General features: G+C 38.8%; 1 protein-coding gene across 2 annotated transcripts in view; it reads left to right on the top strand.

Moving 5' to 3' along the window:
* The window catches only part of CDK13 (cyclin dependent kinase 13), a 46,947-nt gene extending 34,268 nt beyond the window's left edge, over nt 1-12,679 (top strand). The window contains exons 11-14 of one of the 2 annotated variants that reach the window (XM_084213917.1): nt 422-553; nt 2,838-2,989; nt 5,952-6,512; nt 7,586-12,679. In XM_084213917.1, the coding sequence (XP_084070043.1) occupies nt 422-553; nt 2,838-2,989; nt 5,952-6,512; nt 7,586-8,442 (1,702 nt within the window). In that variant the 3' untranslated portion in view covers nt 8,443-12,679. Of the gene's footprint in view, nt 1-421; nt 554-2,837; nt 3,044-5,951; nt 6,513-7,585 lie in introns of both variants that reach the window. The other variant, XM_084213916.1, reaches the window with a different exon arrangement.
* Nucleotides 12,680-19,758: the final 7,079 nt, after the last annotated feature.

Raw genomic sequence — 19,758 nt, 5'->3', positions numbered from 1 at the left:
TAGGTGCAGTGGGTTTCAAGAGAAATGCATCATCCTGTTCATACTAATGAGACTAATGTCTTTGAACTAATAGAATTATTGTCTGTGAATCAATCGAAAGTCTAGTGGTAAATTTCAAAATGTAAAAATATAGTCTTAGCTTTAAAATGTGGGTGTGGTTTTTTGTAAGTACAAGGTTTCAAGCAATGAAAAAACACAAGGCGAAGAAAGCTTGGGTTATATAATAGCACAGGTAGTAAAAGGTGAAGTGTATTTCTGCCTCTTGCTATCAGGCTAAAGTTGTGGGTGTGTTTTGTTGATATTTAAGTTACCTGAGGACTTACTGATCATCTTGGAAGGGATGTGTTCATTAAAATTTTTCATAGATGTGTGTGATACAAAATAAAGATATGACACTTTGCTCTCTTTTGCACTTTTGTAGTATCCCACCAGCTGCATTAGATTTATTCGATTATATGCTTGCCCTGGATCCCAGCAAGCGCTGCACAGCTGAACAAGCTCTTCAGTGTGAGTTTCTGCGAGATGTGGAACCATCTAAAATGCCTCCTCCAGAGTAAGTAATTTCCACTGGTAATGGTACTGACCTCTAGAAGTGTGAACATGCACCAATTTCAATGAGTTCATTGTGGTTCAGTAAAGGAGATGGTGGCAGAAATGTTGACATGTGCAGTTGTTGAAAGGTGATTCTGTAGTAAAATGCTTGTGTAGCTAAATGACTCATATAATAGATAACAGAGTTGATTTGTCATTCCTAGAACTAGTTATTGAGTTACTACCTTTAAAGAAAATACTCTTCTATGAATGTTTCTAATATTTAAAAAGCATAATTTCCCTGTTATCTCAGTTTATCAGTGTCTACTTTTTCCAGGGATTTTGAGATCCTCCATGAATCTGAATTGCTGTCTTTGATGATAGAATGACAGTGGGTATAGAGTTCTGCACAGGTACCTGAGAGTTAAAGTGAAATACAATAAATTGTTTCATGAACCAGATAAGAGCCTTGGTTTTACAGGCAGGAAAGGTGAAATTGTGCAGGGTTGTTCCTGTCAGTTTCTCTAGAGGAAGTGTATTACAATGTCCTGTAGGATTTTTGCAGGGACTTTGCAGTCATATAATCAGTAGAAATCACATTGCAGCATATCCTAAGGAAAATGAAAAGGTACTAGAGAATCTGCAGGTCTCATTCTTTCCTCAGTATAGCTGTTAGAACATAGAATCTATGATATTGTCTGAATAAACTGAGCCTTCAAGGCAGCCTATACTGACTTCTTTTTATCTACGGATTTTTTCATCTAAGGATTTTATTAAAATTCTTTCTAGACTTTCCTGTTATATACACAAGGTTGTTGTACAGAATCTGTTGTACAGAATGGGTGAGGTAGGCAGGGACCACAGTGGGTCATCTGGTCCAGCCTCTGTGCTCCAGCAGGGTCATCCCAGAGCACATGGCACAGAATTGTGTCCAGATGGTTTTTGATGTTTTGCTCTCTGGGCAAACGTTACTACTGTTCTGAAACATGAGCCAAAGAGTTTTCATTGCCTGAATATGACTATATCACTGTGTGAAAATCAGAAATCAGCAATCTCAAGCTGTTTGCTGAAGTTTAAATACCACTTATACAGCATGTTGCTTATGTGCATTTTAAAGTAAGTGAATGGGAAGATCATCTTTTCTTCAGGGATGTGGTAATGCATCCATTCTAGAAGCTGATATATGGAAATTCAAAACAAACCAGTCACTGGTGTCCTTTTAAAAATTAGGAGAAACCACACTCATTTCTGGCACACCACAGGAAAGTGTCGACTGTTCTCCTGGGAGACTGAAATTCTGTTTTGGGAAGGAGCAGCTCTTCATCCAAAGTGACATGCCGATTGGAAGGACCATAGGATACTTCTCACAATGAGTTCTTCCTTCCAGTTGTCTTTCAGAAAATACTTGGCAGGTGGAGGGAGAGAATAAAGGAAACAGTTATCATAATTGCCTTTCCAGTGTCTCTTGTCATTTGTCAGCTAGTTTTCCCGTGTTTCTGGGTGACAGAACTGCTAAGACAGGTAATACGTAATAGGAAAACATAAACCATTATTCTTACTGCCCGTCTCAGTATTTCTGTGGGTCTTTGTGTTCCTCAGGAAATCAGAATTGAGATGCCTGCAGAGAGCTATAATGGAAGGACAGAATTGGTGGCAGATAAGTTTCTTAGGAGAATTTTGCCTCTGCATTCATATGTCTTATATAGGATATCCTCTTGTTCTTTCAGGTATCCAAGCTTTGGTAGTGTCAAGTGGTATTTATTCATCCAGCTTATTTCTGCAACTTTTTGCTTTTTTTCCTCCCAACTTTCTTGGTTGCCTGAGCTATACACTATTAATACTAGATAGCCATGTCTGTTACTGTGGACAAATATGTGACCTAATGACTCAGCAGTACTTCTATAAGCACACAGAAGGATCCTGAAAAAAATGCTTTCATATTGATAACTTAGTTATTTGGTAGTATGCAAGTTGTATACTTCATAGCAACTGTGCAGCACTGATTTTGAAGTTTTGAATTACACAAATAATTAGGAAAATGCTTCACATTTTAAGATACTTTTTCCTGTTTTCTGCCAGAAAGGCATGTGCTTCTGAAAGAGGCACTTAATAAAGAGTTTTCAGCCAGAAAAAGCAGGTCTGAGATTTTTGCTGTCTTTTGAATATTTCCTGATGTTTTTCTGGGTTCCAGTAGGTTCACCTTTCAGAAGCTACATTATGTATAATTTAGGTGTTTTTACCACTATGATTTAAAAAAAAAAATTAAAATAGGAATAAAACTGATTATCTCCAATCATTCTTTGCAGCCTTCCTTTGTGGCAGGATTGCCATGAGCTGTGGAGTAAGAAACGCAGAAGACAGAAGCAAATGGGCATGACTGATGACTCTACAGCATCTAAAGTCCCTAGGAAGGATCTGTCTCTAGGCATGGATGAGAGCAGAACCAACACCCCACAAGGCATGCAAACTTCTTCCCAACTCAAAGCTCAGGGCAGCTCTAGTGTAGCACTTGGTCAGTAATATTTTCAGTTCTTATAATTACCTACTACTTGGATTGCACCTCTAGAAATTTTAGATATTATTTGCAGAGTATTGGCGTCTCCTGGATTCTTGAGGGAGGAGCAGTATTGTAAGTTTAATCTTTGTTACAAAAGATTTGCCTTTGCTTTTGGAAATGTAAGTGTTCCTTTCCAATTTTACCTAACTTCAGCCTGGTCAGAGCAACTAACTTGCTTGCTTTGTATTTTGAGGGGATTTTAGCTCTTGCTCATCTGTGATTCTTTGGTAATTCCACAAGCCAGTGGCTGTTCAGTTTCTCACAATCTCCATAGATTGGATGAGCTTTATTGGTATTGATAAACTGATCAGAAGGCAGAGTTTAGAACAATTGTCATTTCAAATGAACAGATTCATCTGCATGTTATGTTAGTCTTCAGCTTTCCAGATTGTTGAGGCTAAATCGAGTTGTTAAAAAAAAAAAAAAAAAGAACCAACAAAAAACCCCACCAAACACCAAAATCACCCCCCCAGAAGCTGGTATAACATGAAGTATCTGCATCTGTGAAATGCACTGCCAGTAATTGTGAAACTTAAGGAAAGTATCTTGCTTGAGACAAGTTTTACAAATATAACAAAGTAGTGTTTCCAGTATGGACAGCATTTGAGATACTCAGTAGTTAACTGACAGTTCTTACAAAATATGTAGAAATACAAAGAGTAGCAACACCAAATGGATATCTGTAAGTTAAATGTTAGAACATTTTTGATTGTGCAAAGCCTAAATCCTATGGCACTGATAGAGGAGTTCAGCTAAAATACACAGTTTATGCATTCTTAGCAGCTGACAATTCTGTATACTAACCATCTTGAATCAACCCTTAATTTAACAGTAGATTAGAGCAAAGATACATCGAAAGTAGTTTTTTTTGCACATTCTGTGCAGAGATATATTGAAAGTAGTTATTTTGATCATATTTTATTGCAATTTATTGCCTCTTGCTCCATTCATCTGGTTTCTCACTGTAAACCAACTGCAAGATTCTTCTAATCCATATGTTTAGGCTAAAGTTTTGGCAGCATTTTCAAAAACGACTTTCTGTAACTTTTTCTCCCATCAATGAAACTACATTAGAAGTTTAAAGAGTCCAAAGGATAGTTAACTTCTTTGTGCTTTTATGACATAACAGCCTGATGAGAGACTACTATTAGTCATTAATACTGACTATGCAAAAAAAACCCGAAGCAAATAGACAAGGAATCATTCTGACCTATATTGCTGTTTACCTATATGTACACAGAAAAATATGTCTAGATAGAAGACAATTGAATTTTCAGTGGTGCATAGAGGTATTAAACAGAACACTTCTGGAAGCTGTAATGCACCTTAAATAATAATATTAAAAAGACACCTTATATAACTCCATGACCACATACATACTTTAGCCAAAACTCTTGGATTTGTTTCTAAGCACCCCAAAAGGAGAGGTTAAAAAGTCATCGTATCAATTGCTAATGTTCTGATTCATGAGTGGGATCCCTGGTTATTGCATTTTGCAATTTAACAGGAGCTGTTCAGAGCTCAATAATTTTGTTATGACAGATTTCCCAGAATACAGTTTCCTGTTAGGATGAATTTAAAGCTAACCAAAGAGTATGGAATAGGTAGATTAATTTCCCTGTTTGGTATTTTTCTGATGAATTTTCACTGAGAGTCTGAGAGAAGTTTTTAATGTTGCGTATACCATCCTCAGATGTGACAAAATCTTCCGTTGATCACAACATCTGAGTGAGAGTCAGATAAGGCATAAGAAATTGATTTATTTTTTTGTATAGCCAAATAGAAGATGGATTATATTCATATAGATACAAAACAATTTTGAAGTCCCTGGATTCCTCTTAAGTCAGTTCCAAGAGCTTGTATCCTGGTGCACATCCACAAGTAGAGTTGTGGGTTGTGGGTTTTGCAGCACTTTCCAGCTGTGCTGTTCTGAAATCTTGCAAGGCATATACTTAATGCTTTTGTGTGTCGTGCATGGCTTCTAATCTGTCATGGATTAATATATTGCTAACATAGTACAATGGCAAAGATAGAAGAGAACTGAATGTATTTGTGCTGACTTGGGTTAAGAAAAGTTTAGAGCTCAGCCACCCTGCTCACACACTCATTTTCTAATTTTTAACTGCTTTCTTCTCTAAATCCTTTGCTCACAGGAAATGTTGCAATCCACACTTCTTTACTTCTTTCAAAATAAATCACCACAATGGGTGTTTGAAGCTGAAAAACTACTTTGATATTCAAACTTCATTATTCATATTCCCCTGCATCATTGTAATCTGCTCTTATTCCTGGCAAACTCCATTTAATTGAATTAACTGTGTATCATCACATGTTTCTTGCTACTGAGTGATTGACTTCTCCCTCAAAGTCAGCACTGCTTTTTGCACTTACACTGTGAGCTCCTAGGCCACCTGGAGCCAGGTCACTTGGGCAGGTGTTAAAACCCAGATGCTGAATTAGAATGGGCTGGAATATGACTGGAAATGGATTTTGCAGATGGCTACTTTTTAACAAAGGGTTGTGATATGTCAAAGATAGACTTCCAATCCCCATAAAATTTCCTAATAGCTGCCTAAAGCAGGTGACCTTAAGCCCCAGCTTAGTTATATTGTGGAATATTGAGCTCTAGCTTGGTGTTTTTCCATCTAAGTGCATGCGTGCACCTCATGGAAGTCACTTTGGTTATGTTGGATCTTACTGTTCCATTTCCTATAGATACTCCCCAAAGACAGTTACTATGTAGAAGCATTCCATTTCTGTGTTGTCCAAACCCATGCTTTGCCAGTCGTGTCAGCCATGCTAGATTAGTTTCTGAAATATGCCAGTTCTAAATAATACTTAAAACCACCTTTTTTGTCTTTAGCAAAAACAAGCACTGGACAGCAGTTAAACCAGAATGAAGTGGCAATCCTGCTAAACCTGCTACAGTCTAAAACAAGCGTTAGTTTGGCGCAGTTTGCCCAAGTATTGAATATTAAGGTAAACCCGGAGACTCAACAGCAACTAAATAAAATAAATCTTCCTGCTGGAATTTTGTCAGCAGGTGAAAAACAGTCAGAACAGCAGCAGCAGCCGCCGCCACCTCCGCCACCACCTCCAGAGCAGGAGCCTCTCAAACAGCCGATGGTCACACAGCCCCCTGTGCCACCTGCTCAAATGGGTCAGCCTAAAGTGGATACTGATGCTGCCCAGGCAGCTGTGCAGAGTGCATTTGCTGTTCTTTTGTCTCAGTTAATAAAGGCTCAGCAAACAAAACAAAAAGATTTTGTGTTGGAGGAGAAGGAAAATGGATCCGGAAATGAAACGTCATTACAACTCAGGCAGCCTCCAGAGCCCGCCACTCCTGTGTCTGTCAGCCGGGACGATGTGGAATCTCCAGCACCTGGCTACCCACATCTGATCAAGTCATTATATATGTCTGCAGGTACTGAAGACCTTTATTGCTAACCAGCAAATACCTGGAGCACTGGAGATGTAATAGTTTGGGAGTAGAGCATTAACATGTTTGCCATATGAATCTGTGTGAGTATAGGAGATTAAATTGGTTTGGTCACATTTTACGTCTGGATCAGAGAATTTGTCTTTTAGTCTAACAGGTGCCATACAGACAGAGCAAGCAGTAGCTAATCTAAGAGGTGCACAAGTCTTAGTGATGAAACATTGATCATTACTGTGGGGGTTGGGCTTTTCTTAGTGGTGAGTGTGGTGTTGAAGATAGTCTTTTCTAGCAGATGCTTAGATGTAATATGCCAGTTTTGACTGTGTGTTTAGGTGAAGCTTATTTTGGTGAGACAGTATTTTATTTTGGGTTCTAATGCTGACTAGAGCAGTTCCTTAGTGTCAGCTTCAGTGGTTACCCGTAACTGTCACACACACATGGCTGAAGGTTTCCATTGAGGTATAGTAGTGGCTTCGGTAGTCTTTTAACAGTTAGAGCTCTGTTCATATTTTTGGCTTGAAAATTCAGGTTATTTTATATTGTTTTGTGGTGTTTGCAGCTGCTGAAAGAAATACTCTGAAGTGCTTTGGGGCTGTTCTTGGGGGTGTTTGGGGTTTTTTTTGAGAGGTGTGCTTTTTTGTCTGTGTTTATTTTAAACCTTGAGTTTTGCTGACAGGGTGGCCCTTTGTCCTGTGGGACATCTATCCTTAGCTGTGAATTTTTCTTGATCCTTCTTTGAATTTTTAGCGTTTGTGTTGCTTGCATTTTGTCCTGGTTGTTTGCTTTTGCTGTGGGGTTTTTTAAGGAGCTTGTACTGTTTTTCTTTAACTGGCTGCTTGGTAATCTTTAAGGAGTAACCTGCATCATGCTCCTGAGCCAAATGAGCTGTTGCCAAATTTTGTCCAAAATAATCAATATAATTACTGACAAATTTAACTAATGAATTCATTAGAATTGAAGTTAACAAACGTCTATGTTTTTCCAGGAAGGAGTCCTTTTCTTTCTGGTCCTGTTATTTGTATACTTTTATTCCAGAGCTTTCTTTTTCATCTTCTTAGGTCAAGAGGATATGGTTAGGCAGTCTGAGATGAGGCTTCTGAACCGAACACCTGAGCAGGAGCGCCCTCGGATCTTGCCTCCAGACCAGCGTCCTCCCGAGCCACCGGAGCCTCCACCGCTCACTGATGAAGACCTTGATTATCGGACAGAGAATCAGCATTTGCCTATAAGTAACTCTTCAGGAACAGATCCTCATGCGGGAGTGAAAGCAGCTCTTCTGCAGCTGCTGGCTCAGCATCAAGCTCAGGCGACAGCGGAGGAGCCAGTACAAACGAGTGTGGATTATCAGGCTAGAGACTCCTATGTAACAGGCCCAGACTACAAGGATAACTTTGGATCATCGTCCTTCTCATCTGCCTGTTACAGCACTAGCGATGGAATAGGAAGTGGATCATCAGGAGTATTAGAAAGGAGGAGTTTCCTTGGAAACTCAGATATTCAGTCTTTGGATAACTACAGTACTGCTTCATCTCACTCTGGTGCTGCCCCTCCTCCATCAGCCTTTCCAGAATCCTTTCCCAGCTCAGTAACTGGTTACGGAGACATTTACCTCAATGCTGGCCCCATGCTGTTCAGTGGAGATAAAGACCATAGGTTTGAATACAGCCACGGCCCAATCCCAGTTTTGGGGAGCAGCAGTGATGCTTCCACAGGGCCAGAGAGTGCACACTCTTTGTCCACAAAGATGCACAACTATAGCTATGGAAGTAATTTACAGGAAAATCCCACTGGCATCAGCCACATGCATGGACAGACTTGGACTTCTCCTGCCCAAGGACCTGGCTATTCCCAAGGATACAGGGGACACATTAGCACATCTGCAGTGAGAGGGCGAGGCAGAGGATTACCATATTAAGTATCTGTTTTTCCTCAGGCACATCATTTTTATCTGGAAAAACTTCTTTTTCTCCCCTAGCTGCAATTTAAAGCAGCAATTCAACAGACTTGAATAATGTTAATTCAACAGCTTTATTTTTATGTGGAAAAGGGTCTTGCATACAGTAGAAAAAATTAAAAAATGCTTACAACTCATGCTGTCTAAAAACTAGATGACTTGATTGTACATGTTCACAAACTCTAGTTCTGACTTTTATTTTGTATTTTGGCAGTTTTAAGTGGATGCTAAATTTAGGGACATCAGCTTTTTATGGCACTCTTTCAGATCTTCTGAACTATGCACATTTGTGCTTTTTTTGTAAGTTTGGACCAACTTTTATGTAAAAAGAATGAAATTTTACAACAATCAAAGCAGGGCACTGATTTATTTGGTATTTTTCTTTTTACAGAACTACTTTTAGTCAAAGGTCACTGTCAGTCTTTGCACTGCTTTCAGTGTTATTGTGGAAGGTGTACTTCGTGCTCATTTCAGATAATAAAACAAAACCTTTCTCTTGATGCAAAATTTTATAAATATTTGGTCAACTTTTTTTTTTTTTTTCAAGAAAAAAGAAAAGGGTGTTCTGGTAAAATGTTCTCTCCATCTCCCACGCTTGTTTATATAAAAACTGTTTTACTTGAATGGTAAGTGCCTTAACATGTAAGCTTAAGGTCTGCAAAAATTGGGAAGTACTTCATAGGTCGCTATGAACATAATGCCTAAACCTAGGTAATTAAAAAAAGAATTCAGATAATAATAAGAAACTCAAGCAGGTCATAATCTTGTGGTGTTTACTTCACATGGGCCAGTTACTTAGAGACCTGATTTTACCTAGATAAAATTGTAATTTCCAAATTGAACTTCATGAGAAACGTTGAAAGTGAGGAGAAGAATGAAGAGTGTAGTTTTTCCTCAGCTCCCTGTTGGAGTTGTATTAAGTGTTTTAGTTCCTCTGCCAAATGAACTATACTTTATATGTCCTTACCAAGTGATGAAATAGTTTTTTTCTCTTAAATGTCAACAGCAGTAATTTCTTTACTTTGTGTGAAAAGCTGACACTGTTTGTCTTTTTACCCCAAGTACTGCATTGTCGGAAGTAACCAAAGGAAAAATGACCAGTATTTAAAGCAATGGCAAAATGTCTGACACTAGTTGTAATTCGCTGTAAACTTGTGATTGTGCCAATTAATTGATTTTATATCTGCTATCCACAGAACATTTTAATATTGGAATTGAGTGTCTCGGAACAACTAGGATTATTATAGTTAAAACTCTTACCAAGAGCCACTCCTCATACTAATTACAACTTCCAGCATGGTTTTTTTTTGTTGTTTCCTCTGACAACAAGTAGTCTCTCCTGCAGAGAGGAGGTATGGTTATGTTTTGCCTGTACGTAAAAGGATGTCTTGAAGCCCATATTGGAAACAATTTTCCAACTGATTATCCAGTTGACAAATCGGTACCTTATGTAACTGAGTGTTTAAAAACTACTTTTTAAAAAGTAAAATTTCTACTTACACTATTACAAATGTCTTGTCAATGACTTTTTGGATTTTCAGAATAGAAGCCAAAGCTGTTTGTGTTTAGTTTTAATTGAAAATCCTTATGCATATAGTGGCTAATTCCCACACTGTAGACCATGGAGAAACTCCCTTTGCTAACTCTGTGTAGTATTTGAGGATCTGGCAGATGAGGAATGGAGAGAGTCCTGCTGCTTACACTGTCCCCTAGTCTGGCAGTTGCCTTCACTAGACACAGAAGAAAATCCTGCCATCTGAAAATAAAAGCGCCCGAGACCAATTTTTAAGTGGCCAGGTCAGAAGCAAATACTTACAGCCTGAATAGCCTGTGTTTAAGAAAGGCAAAAGCTTCATGGGAATGACAGTGCACTGGACCGGACCATTTTTTTTTCCTTAGGTAGGGACATCCCCATAGCATTTTTCTGCTAGTAAAAGTTTAAAGACAAAAACCATTAGTGTCGTTTAGATATGGACAGTGTCAGCTAAGGCTCTGTGTTCACTAATCTTTAAAAAACCCAGACCCACAAATATACACACAGATTGCTTTTTTTGGATATTTTTTTTTTCTCGACTCAAGCTTTCAAAGTTTATATGCACTTAGTTTTGCTAAAGATGTGCAGTCTGAGGTTAACCACCTGCACTTGAAGTATAACTGCAGGCAGTAGTTGGCTAAAAACACAGGTAAGTTCAAATGGAAAGTAGATCTCAGAGAACTAAATTAGTTGACTTCCAATACTAAAATACAAGGAAGAAGTTGTGTCTCCTACCTTCCCTTTTGGACATAGATTTTCAAGTAATTTAGTTAGCTTCATTCAATGTAGAGAAGTTGGTCCCCTCTGCATCTGTAAATGAGTGTGCAGTTTGCTTATAGGCTGGCAGTACTTTCAGACATTGTTCTGCCAAAATGGATTTCAGTCTTTGGCCATTAAAAAAACCCAGCAGCCCCAGGACAAGTAATCCTGGCTGTGAGGAGAGAGAAGGTGCAAAAAGCAATTGACTTCCCGATGAATCAGAAACAAAACTCTGGCATGCTGTAGCAGATGAATACTGTACAATGACATTTCCCCAGCTTAAGGATTACTAGCCTGTGACTTTGAATGCTGTATTTGCCTGGGACGGCAGTGTTGGAGTAACTTGGAGAGAAGTTAATGTATTTCTGTATGTGATAACTCTAGAAAGATTGCCTTCTCTGCAATCCAGGGAATCTTCTTGGCTCTTCTGCTGACATCTCTCCTTCTGGGCTGGTGCAGGTGTGGAGCTCTGCCCTTGAGGGTGTGGCAGGAGGGTTGGTGCCTGCAGCCACTCTCCCTGGCCTGCAACTGTGTCTAGGCAGGTAAGCAGCTAGGGAACTGCCCAGATCTAAGGACAGTAGGTCCACATTCATTTGTACCAGACCTGTGTATTACCTGTCGACATTTCTTATTAATTAAATCACATGATGAGGTGCTTATGGCAGCATTTTACCTTTATGCATGAACTCCACTCAGCAGAGTCTGTACTAGTTTGGCATTTTGCATCATGTGACTCTTGCATTTTCGATGCAGTGGCAGACATTCTGAAAACAGCATTATTTTTCTGTTGAGCCATGGCTTTTATTACTTTCTCCCTCATTCCTTTGGGTTTATGTCTTCTGTGCTGCAATTCCAAAGTGAGCTATAGAGACCTGGATAACACATCAAAAAGTAAGTGTTGTGTGTTTGTATTTCTAAATAAATGTAGTGAAATACTGTAATAATGGACTATCAAATAACAAGTACTTCATTATTTATATTAAGTCGTCGTTAGCCATACCAAGAGGAAGAAAGTGAGCATGACTGAACTGCTTATGACCATGACTTAAAACACTTAAGACTATTATTATGCTTAAATTTAGCCAAAGGAAAGGGAAACCGCTTTTATGAATCTTTAGTTGTCATTATCCTGAACAGAATGAGCAGTGCTAGGGAAGAGATATAAAAATACATGTATCCTTAAATGCTATTTTATTTTCTTGAAAAATAATTTTTAAATGGCAAACTTCCATATTTTATGTTTCCATCAAATGTGGTCTCTCTTAAATTTTCTCCATCCCACATTAGTGTCAGGTGCTTTTTAGAAGCAGAGGCACTAAGTGCCATGTTCTAAGTTTTTATGGTTTTGAGCGCTCTTTTGCTTTCAGTTTTGGTGGAGGCAGTTTCAGTTTTGGTGAAGTTTACAGTTGGATGAGTTTAGTAGATAATTGTGTGGTAAAAACTGAAGTACTGAAGTAACACAGGATACCTCTTGTCTGCAGGCAAATAGGTCTTGGACCATGAATTCTGTTTCCAAGAGAGAAAAATGTCAGACGTACTACTTGCATTCTTCTTTTCATTAATAAAACATGCAAGTGTTTTACATATAACATTTCTCCAGTCTGTTCTGTTTTAGTGTTTTTTACATGAGGAAATTTTGGCTATTACCCTTCTTGAGAGTTTTGGGATGTTCTGTATTTGCAGAGTGTGTCATGAAATTAAGGAATCACCAGAAAATTTATTTGAATTCTATATTTAAAAATAAAATTACCTTGGGTTGACTTAAAATCAAATTAACTTGCTTATCAGGGTGAAGAAACTTTATTGCAGGAGTTATTTCGAGACAACTTAATTTAAAATAAATTGTTGTGCTTCAGCTTGCTTACTCTCTGTTATTTTAAGCCATTTGTATATAAAATGTATTGTGCGGCCTGTAAATAAAATACATGAAAATTGAAGTCTTTCCTTGTTCTCCCTCTCTGGTTGTCAAATGGCATTTCAAAAGAACATTGAGTTAAACTGAGAATGTTTTCAGTGTATTGAAATTCTGCAATTTACTTCTCCAGTCCTGTTTCAAAGGAGCGCTGCAGGGAGTGGCAGTATGAGCCTTTGCTGGCAGCGTGGATGATGTGGGAGCAAAGGTGCAGCAGAGCATCCCTTCGGCACTGATGGTGCCCCAAGAGCAGGCAGAGTGCTGGCACGTGGGTGTGGGACAGGGGCTTTGCCTGTGCTGCTGCTTCAGCACCTGGCAGCAGCTCAGGATGGTAATCGATGACATTTTTTCTTTGCAGCATCCAAGCAGAGGTGCAGTTAATATTCTCCACCACCATCTCTTTAAAAAGGATGCTGTGCATGTTAGAAGTCAAACCCATAGAGACAAGAATTTTCAGTGTCTGGTGAGACACTGTGAACTGAGCCTGGCTTAAGCAATTGTGCTTTGAATGCCTGAGGGTTTTCTTGCTTTTTTCCTACTGTATTAGTTATCTAATGAAACCTTTTCAATCTTTCACTAAATGTTATACCTCCATCGAAAAAATTGTGGCACTTGCTGTTATCTTCAGTTCTCTAAAACTTGAGGTTGGGCAGAGTGATGCTTCATCACTTGTCATTAATGAAGTCAATAGATGGGCAGTGAAAATGCAGTTGGAAGTTACAGGGGCCAGCAGCTGTTACATAGGAGTCGTTTGACATTAGGCTGACAAGATGTGTAGCTGTAGCCCAAACACCTCACTCTGGAAACTGTATTTTGGTGACAGCTACAGCTAAAGCCTGACCTTCAGTTCTGGTGACAAGCTCAGGCTCTATTTCACAGGGTGTTGATTTGCACATAGCAGATCTGGCAGTTGTGTGTAACCAATTCTAGTTGTCTGCTCAGTTTTTCTCATGAAAGCTGTTATTGCAACTCGTAACAAAGTTGTAACAAAGTTGGCTCTGGTTTATGTTGGAGCATGAACCTGAAATGGTTTGAGAATGGTATGGCATCTCCGTCATTGAGCTCTTACTGCCATATGGGTAGCCAGCTGTGCAGTAAGGGACTGGTAATAATTCCAGTGGGATCCACATGTCAGTCGATATCCTCAGTGCAAGTAAAATAGCACCAAGTGAAAGAGGAGATACACAAGTCACTGCAGAACAGTCTGTATCAACACAGACTAAGGAATGGGTCTGTGAAATTGGTGGCAAGAGGAAACCAGTCTTCTTGTCAAAGCCATGAACTATTGCCTGCTAGGTTTAAGAACAATGCAGTTTTGCAGAAATTTCTTTTAAATTACCTGAACCAGGATCAGGTTCCTTCTATTTTTAAGAAATGCCTATAAAACTTGACAGGCCATCTGGATGAACAGGATTAGAGCTACCAAACTCCCCCACCATGTGAAAGAAAAAGAAAGTTTGAGCACTTTGCAGTTGCAGTGAACATGGGCAGAGAACTTCATTTGACAAATAGGGTAACCGTTGCTTTTCACAGTCACTTTGATGGAGCTTAAGGGTTTTGCTTTTAAAGTTTTTTACTTGTTATGGCTGCTTATTTTGGGCTTTTTTTATTGCCTGTGGAGAAAAGGCACAGTCAGAAGGACTTTGAGCCTCATGGTAATATTTTCTTTTTCTTAATTAGAGCAGCCTTTGCCAATAGGCAATACTCAGATCACTTCACACAGCATGGCTTCAATTCTTCTTCAGCAGTTCCTCTGGGGGGCTTTGGGCGTACTATTAATATGGCAAATTCTCATAACATGGTGAATATACCTTTAATAGGACTTTTTGCAAAGAGGCTTTGTGAAGATTTTTTTTTCAATATTAGGAAATGCAGTGTAAAGGAGACATAGCTTGTTAGAAAGGGGAATACTCGAGGGTAAGCGTTACAGAAACCAGCCTTGTACTCACAAGCAGATTTAACAGATTTGCCCTTAAGGTAACTTGGGGGAATAAGTGGCTAGTATTTGACTTGTGCAGATGTCTCTCTGCTGTACTCCCTCCTGCGTGCTAGGCTGTGGTATTAGTTGCTAGAGGACATAACAGGAAGTAAGTGTAATGTGCAGCAATGTCTAACAGGTGCCTTTTTTCTTTCCTCCTGCAAGTTCTTTTCAGACTTGTTTTACAAATGTGTGGAGCATGTCAGCAGGTTCCATCTCTACAGCCTTTCGAGGATCTTGGTTTTGCCCAGGTGCCCGTGGTCAGGAAGCACTGATGTCTGCTTGCCCTGCCTTTGGGAGCCTCTCTGAGCATCAATGCCCTAAGAGCTGCCAGTGTCATTTTCTCTCCTTGCTCTGTCTCCAGGTGACCCTGAGAAAGAAATGGGCTGCACAGAGAACTGAACAGAAGCCTCACTTTAGGAGGTGATTTTCCCTGAACAAGGAGTAAGGAAGAGCTCATTACTTATTTTCATTCTCCTTCATCCTTACCAACTGCAAAAAGGATCTATGGGAAGGGTTTTAAAGGAAGACTTGGTTTGGTGGAGGTTTTTTTGTTTTGGTATGGGTTTTTTAATTTTCTGGTTTTCTTTATTGGTATTGCCCTTCAGAGAGTGTTTGAAACTGCCTGCAAATCAATGTAGGATTAAGAAACGGGGACTTCTGCTTTGCAGCTAACCCAGTATCAAAAAATACATGGAAGTTACAGAAGATGAGCAGGCCATTCCCTGCCTTCCTGCACTATAGCTAAATTAAAACATATCCCCACAGTGGAAAACACAGGGTGATGTGCACAGCAGACAAAAACAGCAGCCAAAGTTACCCATATGCAGTCCTCTAACCTTCCCTGCCCCACAAATACTCTTGAGAACTCATGTCATCCCTGGGCTGGAATCCTTGCCCTCAGGACAAGGAAGGCAGTGGACCTTCTGACTGCACAGGCACTTTCCTGCTTTCTTTGCAGAACAAAGATTATTGTGAGCATTTTTTAATCTCATTTTTTCTAAAAATTGTTTGTGAGAAGGAGGGGGTAGGGAATGGACTAAGAACTACAGATGACATGGGAAATGAACAGGAATCTATTAATGCTGTATATGAGGAGTAGGAAATAATATTTCAAAACTTACCTGCAGATGCTTTGGCAATTCCACATCAGGAAAGCATTACTCTAAACCTGGCAGATTTTAGAAGCTATATACATTTTTCTCCCCAGACTGCTTCTTGTTATGGATTACAGATCTTGCTGTGAGACTTCCAAGCAAGCCCATGTGGTTACACAAGACAGTGAAACAAGACATGCAGGTAGTAGTAATGATTTTTATTTGCAAACTGTACTTGCCACGACAATGCTGCATTTTGGGGATAATGATAAAACGGCCAACAAATTCAAGAGAACTTTGCAGACCTGTTCTATCAGAAGTTTAACCCTATTTCAGCTTTTAGCATCAGGTGAATTGGAGATGATCTTCTCTTTCAACTGATCTCCTGGGAAACTCCAGTTCAGTTTGGGTTTGGATATTTCTTGCTAGTCTCAACTGTTAGAATGCAAATTGTTTCTTTGTATTCAGGGAACATTCTGCATGCTTTATTTAAGTGCCTGTCATTTGTTGCCATCTTGCAACCTCTTCCATTGGTTTTTTTTGGTTTTTTCTCTTTTTCATTCTTCAGTCCTGTATTAAGATTTCAGCATTATGGAGCTTTTGTATTGTAAAAACTATTACACAATGCCCTTCATTATGGGAAGCTGTAAATCAAAGCACTGAGTAAGTATTTCCATCAGATTGTATTGGATTGTTTGAGATGCAGTCCCAATATGAGGCTTCTTCCTGTCTTGACTAAAGTATGTTTCTGTCTAAATATTTAATCCATATGACATGTTTGTGGTGGCAAGAGCGGAAGGGGAGCAAGGAGCATCCAACAGAACTAAATATGGTCACTGTGGTCCATAATATAATAAGGAAGCTGGTAGTTTAAATTTAGGTGAAATCATCCATTTTCTACAAAGAATCTGGAAGAAAAATGCTATGAGAATGAGAGGGATACTGAGTAAATAAAAATGTTTAAAACCTTCTTCTGACAACATAAGAGGCTGCAGCTAACAGGAAGAAGCCAGGATTCAAATGCAGAATAGAAAGAACATCAAATATAGATGCTTCACTGACACTCAATTTCAGGGAATATATTTCTTGTGTTTTAAGTGTGATGGATATTTAAAACAGCCTCTGCTATAGGAAATGGTGATAACTGGCCAAGTGTCTACACAATGCAGAGACAGCAGCTTGACAAGACAATATCAACATGAAAAACACAAAAGCATTTGCTTTGCTATGCAGTGTTTAACAGGACACGGGCTCCAGCCTTTCCAAGAAATCACCATTTGCTTGTGTAATGCCTTGACAAGTCGTGTAACTCAGCTGAAGGATTTCACAGGACAGGGGAGAGAACACATCCACAGCAGCATTATTAAATTCATCAGCACATAAACAGACCCAACAAATGGGCTTTGATTTCTTACTGGCAGGATGCTCCACAGTGCACTGGGGAAGCTGGCACCTCATACTGTTCTTCAGAGCAGTTTTAAAACTGTTCCTAAGTGGGAAGGCAAAAGCTGCCCCAAGTTGTCATTAAGTACTCTGTAGGTAGTCATAAAAAGCAAGAAATCAGGTTTGTAACACTTATACACCCTGTGTTTCGCAAAACATCATCTACATCATGCGAAGTATCACATATTGCTGGAATATAAATTCAGCATTTGCACAGCTTGATCACTACTAGAAATGCATTAGCATTTTTAGGCTTGATTTTCTGTAGCTTTTTAAAAAAGTAAAATGCATTAAAAGACTTATCATTATGGTGACAGTTCTGTGCTTTAGAAAGTGATGGTGTCACTTAAAGCTCCTGTCCAAAAAGATCCCCAACCAAAAAACCTTCAGGACCTGAAACCTCAACTCTGGAAATCAATTTGTGGATTATTTTTCTATTCTGAAGCATGGAAAGTTTATTACAATACATTTTATAATACTGTCACAATTTGCTTTCTGACTCATTAATCTGAAAAGCTGAACCACAGGAGACTGAGAGAGCAGGTGCTGCACCAGATTAAGCATCAATCAGTTATGAAGATACTGGTCATTCAAAAAAAAAGGTCTTGTTAAATTAATGCCTAGTGAGCTAAAGACTGGTTTGCTCCATGATAATTGCTTGAGAATCTTCCACTGGAAGGGGCTATGCTTCTGATTAGAGCATAAATCATTTCCATATGCAGTGAAATTCGATAAGAGTAAATATTCCTCTTCTAAGGAGATTGTGACCTCCATTGCTGTGGTGTTGTGAATAAAAACTTAAAACTATTGTCTTACGTTGAAATTGTTCCTGCTGTCACTGCAGATTTTAGTTCAGGCTAAGGATGAAAACCAGAACCCCTCTTAACTTCAGCTTAATTTCCATTTAATTCTCCAGTGTCAGAATTTCCCTTTTAAATAATGTTGAGGATTTTTAATAAAACCACCTTCCATTAAAAAAATTATGTATAATTTGGCATACATATTTTGGCTATTGAAGACTCTCTCCTGGAGAGCTGTGAAGTGCACAAACGTAGGTTATCAAAGAAATAATGGAAATTCTCATCTATTCAGAGTCCTTGAATGCTTATTCTTTTGTTAAGAGCAATGTTTCTGAGTCTGTTTTTATTCTCTACAGTAGATTTGAAAGGTGCTTGAGGAAATTAAAGAGTTCTTTTCAGAGCTCTATCAGAACTTGGAACATTTAATGAACAGTCATAGCAGCGAGTGAGAGAGATTCTCACAGAATTGAACAGCTTTGGAAAGCATGGCTGACTTTCTACTGGCATCCCTCCTCCCAGGAAGGCAATGCATTTGAAACTTGATCTAAAAATGATATTGATTAGGGATTTAATAGGGAGGGCAGAAAACACCAGGTTCTCTTCTGCCACTAAACAATAATAAGGCTTAAGCAACACATCTCCTCTTGCTATTCATTCATTTTCCCATATGCAAAAGGTCGGACTAATAAGGTTACCCTCTCTGAAGACTGTTTTGATGCTTAATGAAATACAATTAATGTGTTGGTTTAGTTTTATATTAAAAGTAATGTTTACATCTGTAAGGTGAATTTCTGTTTAGCAGGATATAGGGATTAAAGCTCTTTCTACAACTGTGAATCACTGTTCTCCTGTTTGCTCAGGCCTTCCACACTTGCTCTGGAGTAAGAGAGAGGCAAAGTAATTAAAAGATGAGCTCTGATTTCTAAATCACATATAAAAGAGGTTGTTTGTACTTTCAAAGAGAAGCAAAGGAGATGGAGAGACTTCACTAAAATACCAGACTTTGCCTAGAAAACTTTTTTTTAAGACAGCAACTCTAGTGTAATGGTCTTCTTACCATAAGCTTACTGTACTTCACAATTTCCTTTACACACTTTAGGTATATAAAAGTTTTGTCCACTTTTTATATGAAAAATAAATTTGGTTTGATAATATTTTCAGAGACTGAATTGCATTATTAACTTCAAAGTTTAACAAAACTCATAGCCAGAAGGTTCATGAAATATGTATGAGCCCCAGCACTTCATCTGCCTTTTTACTGGATAAAGGCATGGAGGGCTGGTGGCTGAAAGTGGCCTGGTCTGGAACTCCCTCTGGGATTCTTTCTATTCTTATGAATTCAAAATAAGGATGAAGTGACAGCAAGCAGATGTCTGTGTTTACATGACTCCGGAACAGACCTCTCTGGAGAGGAGAGGGAAATTCCAAGAAAAAGCTGTGAATTGTTTTAACTCTTTCTGCCTAGGATACCACAAAGGCAAATCTTTAAATATTAAGTGTCCTTGTGGTTTAAACAAAACGGGTGGTTTTACATGGGATTTGCCAGGTGAAGTTCAGACATAACATTGTGCAGGATTTCTCAGGATATACTTCTTTCTACCACCGATTGACAATGAGATTTGGGATTCGACCAAAATCTATGAAGCACTTCTTAGTAAAAAGTGTATTTCACTTACTGCTTTAGTTTAGGAATAGTGAAAAGGTCTATATGCCATACCTCTTCACAACTAGAATCATCCAAATTCTTAATTTCA

The sequence above is a fragment of the Fringilla coelebs genome, assembly GCF_963513975.1.
Source record: "Fringilla coelebs genome assembly, chromosome: 1".
NCBI classification, from domain to species: domain Eukaryota; kingdom Metazoa; phylum Chordata; class Aves; order Passeriformes; family Fringillidae; genus Fringilla; species Fringilla coelebs.
The sequence above is the reverse complement of the archived record's forward strand: the minus strand, read 5'-3'. Positions and strand labels throughout refer to the sequence as shown.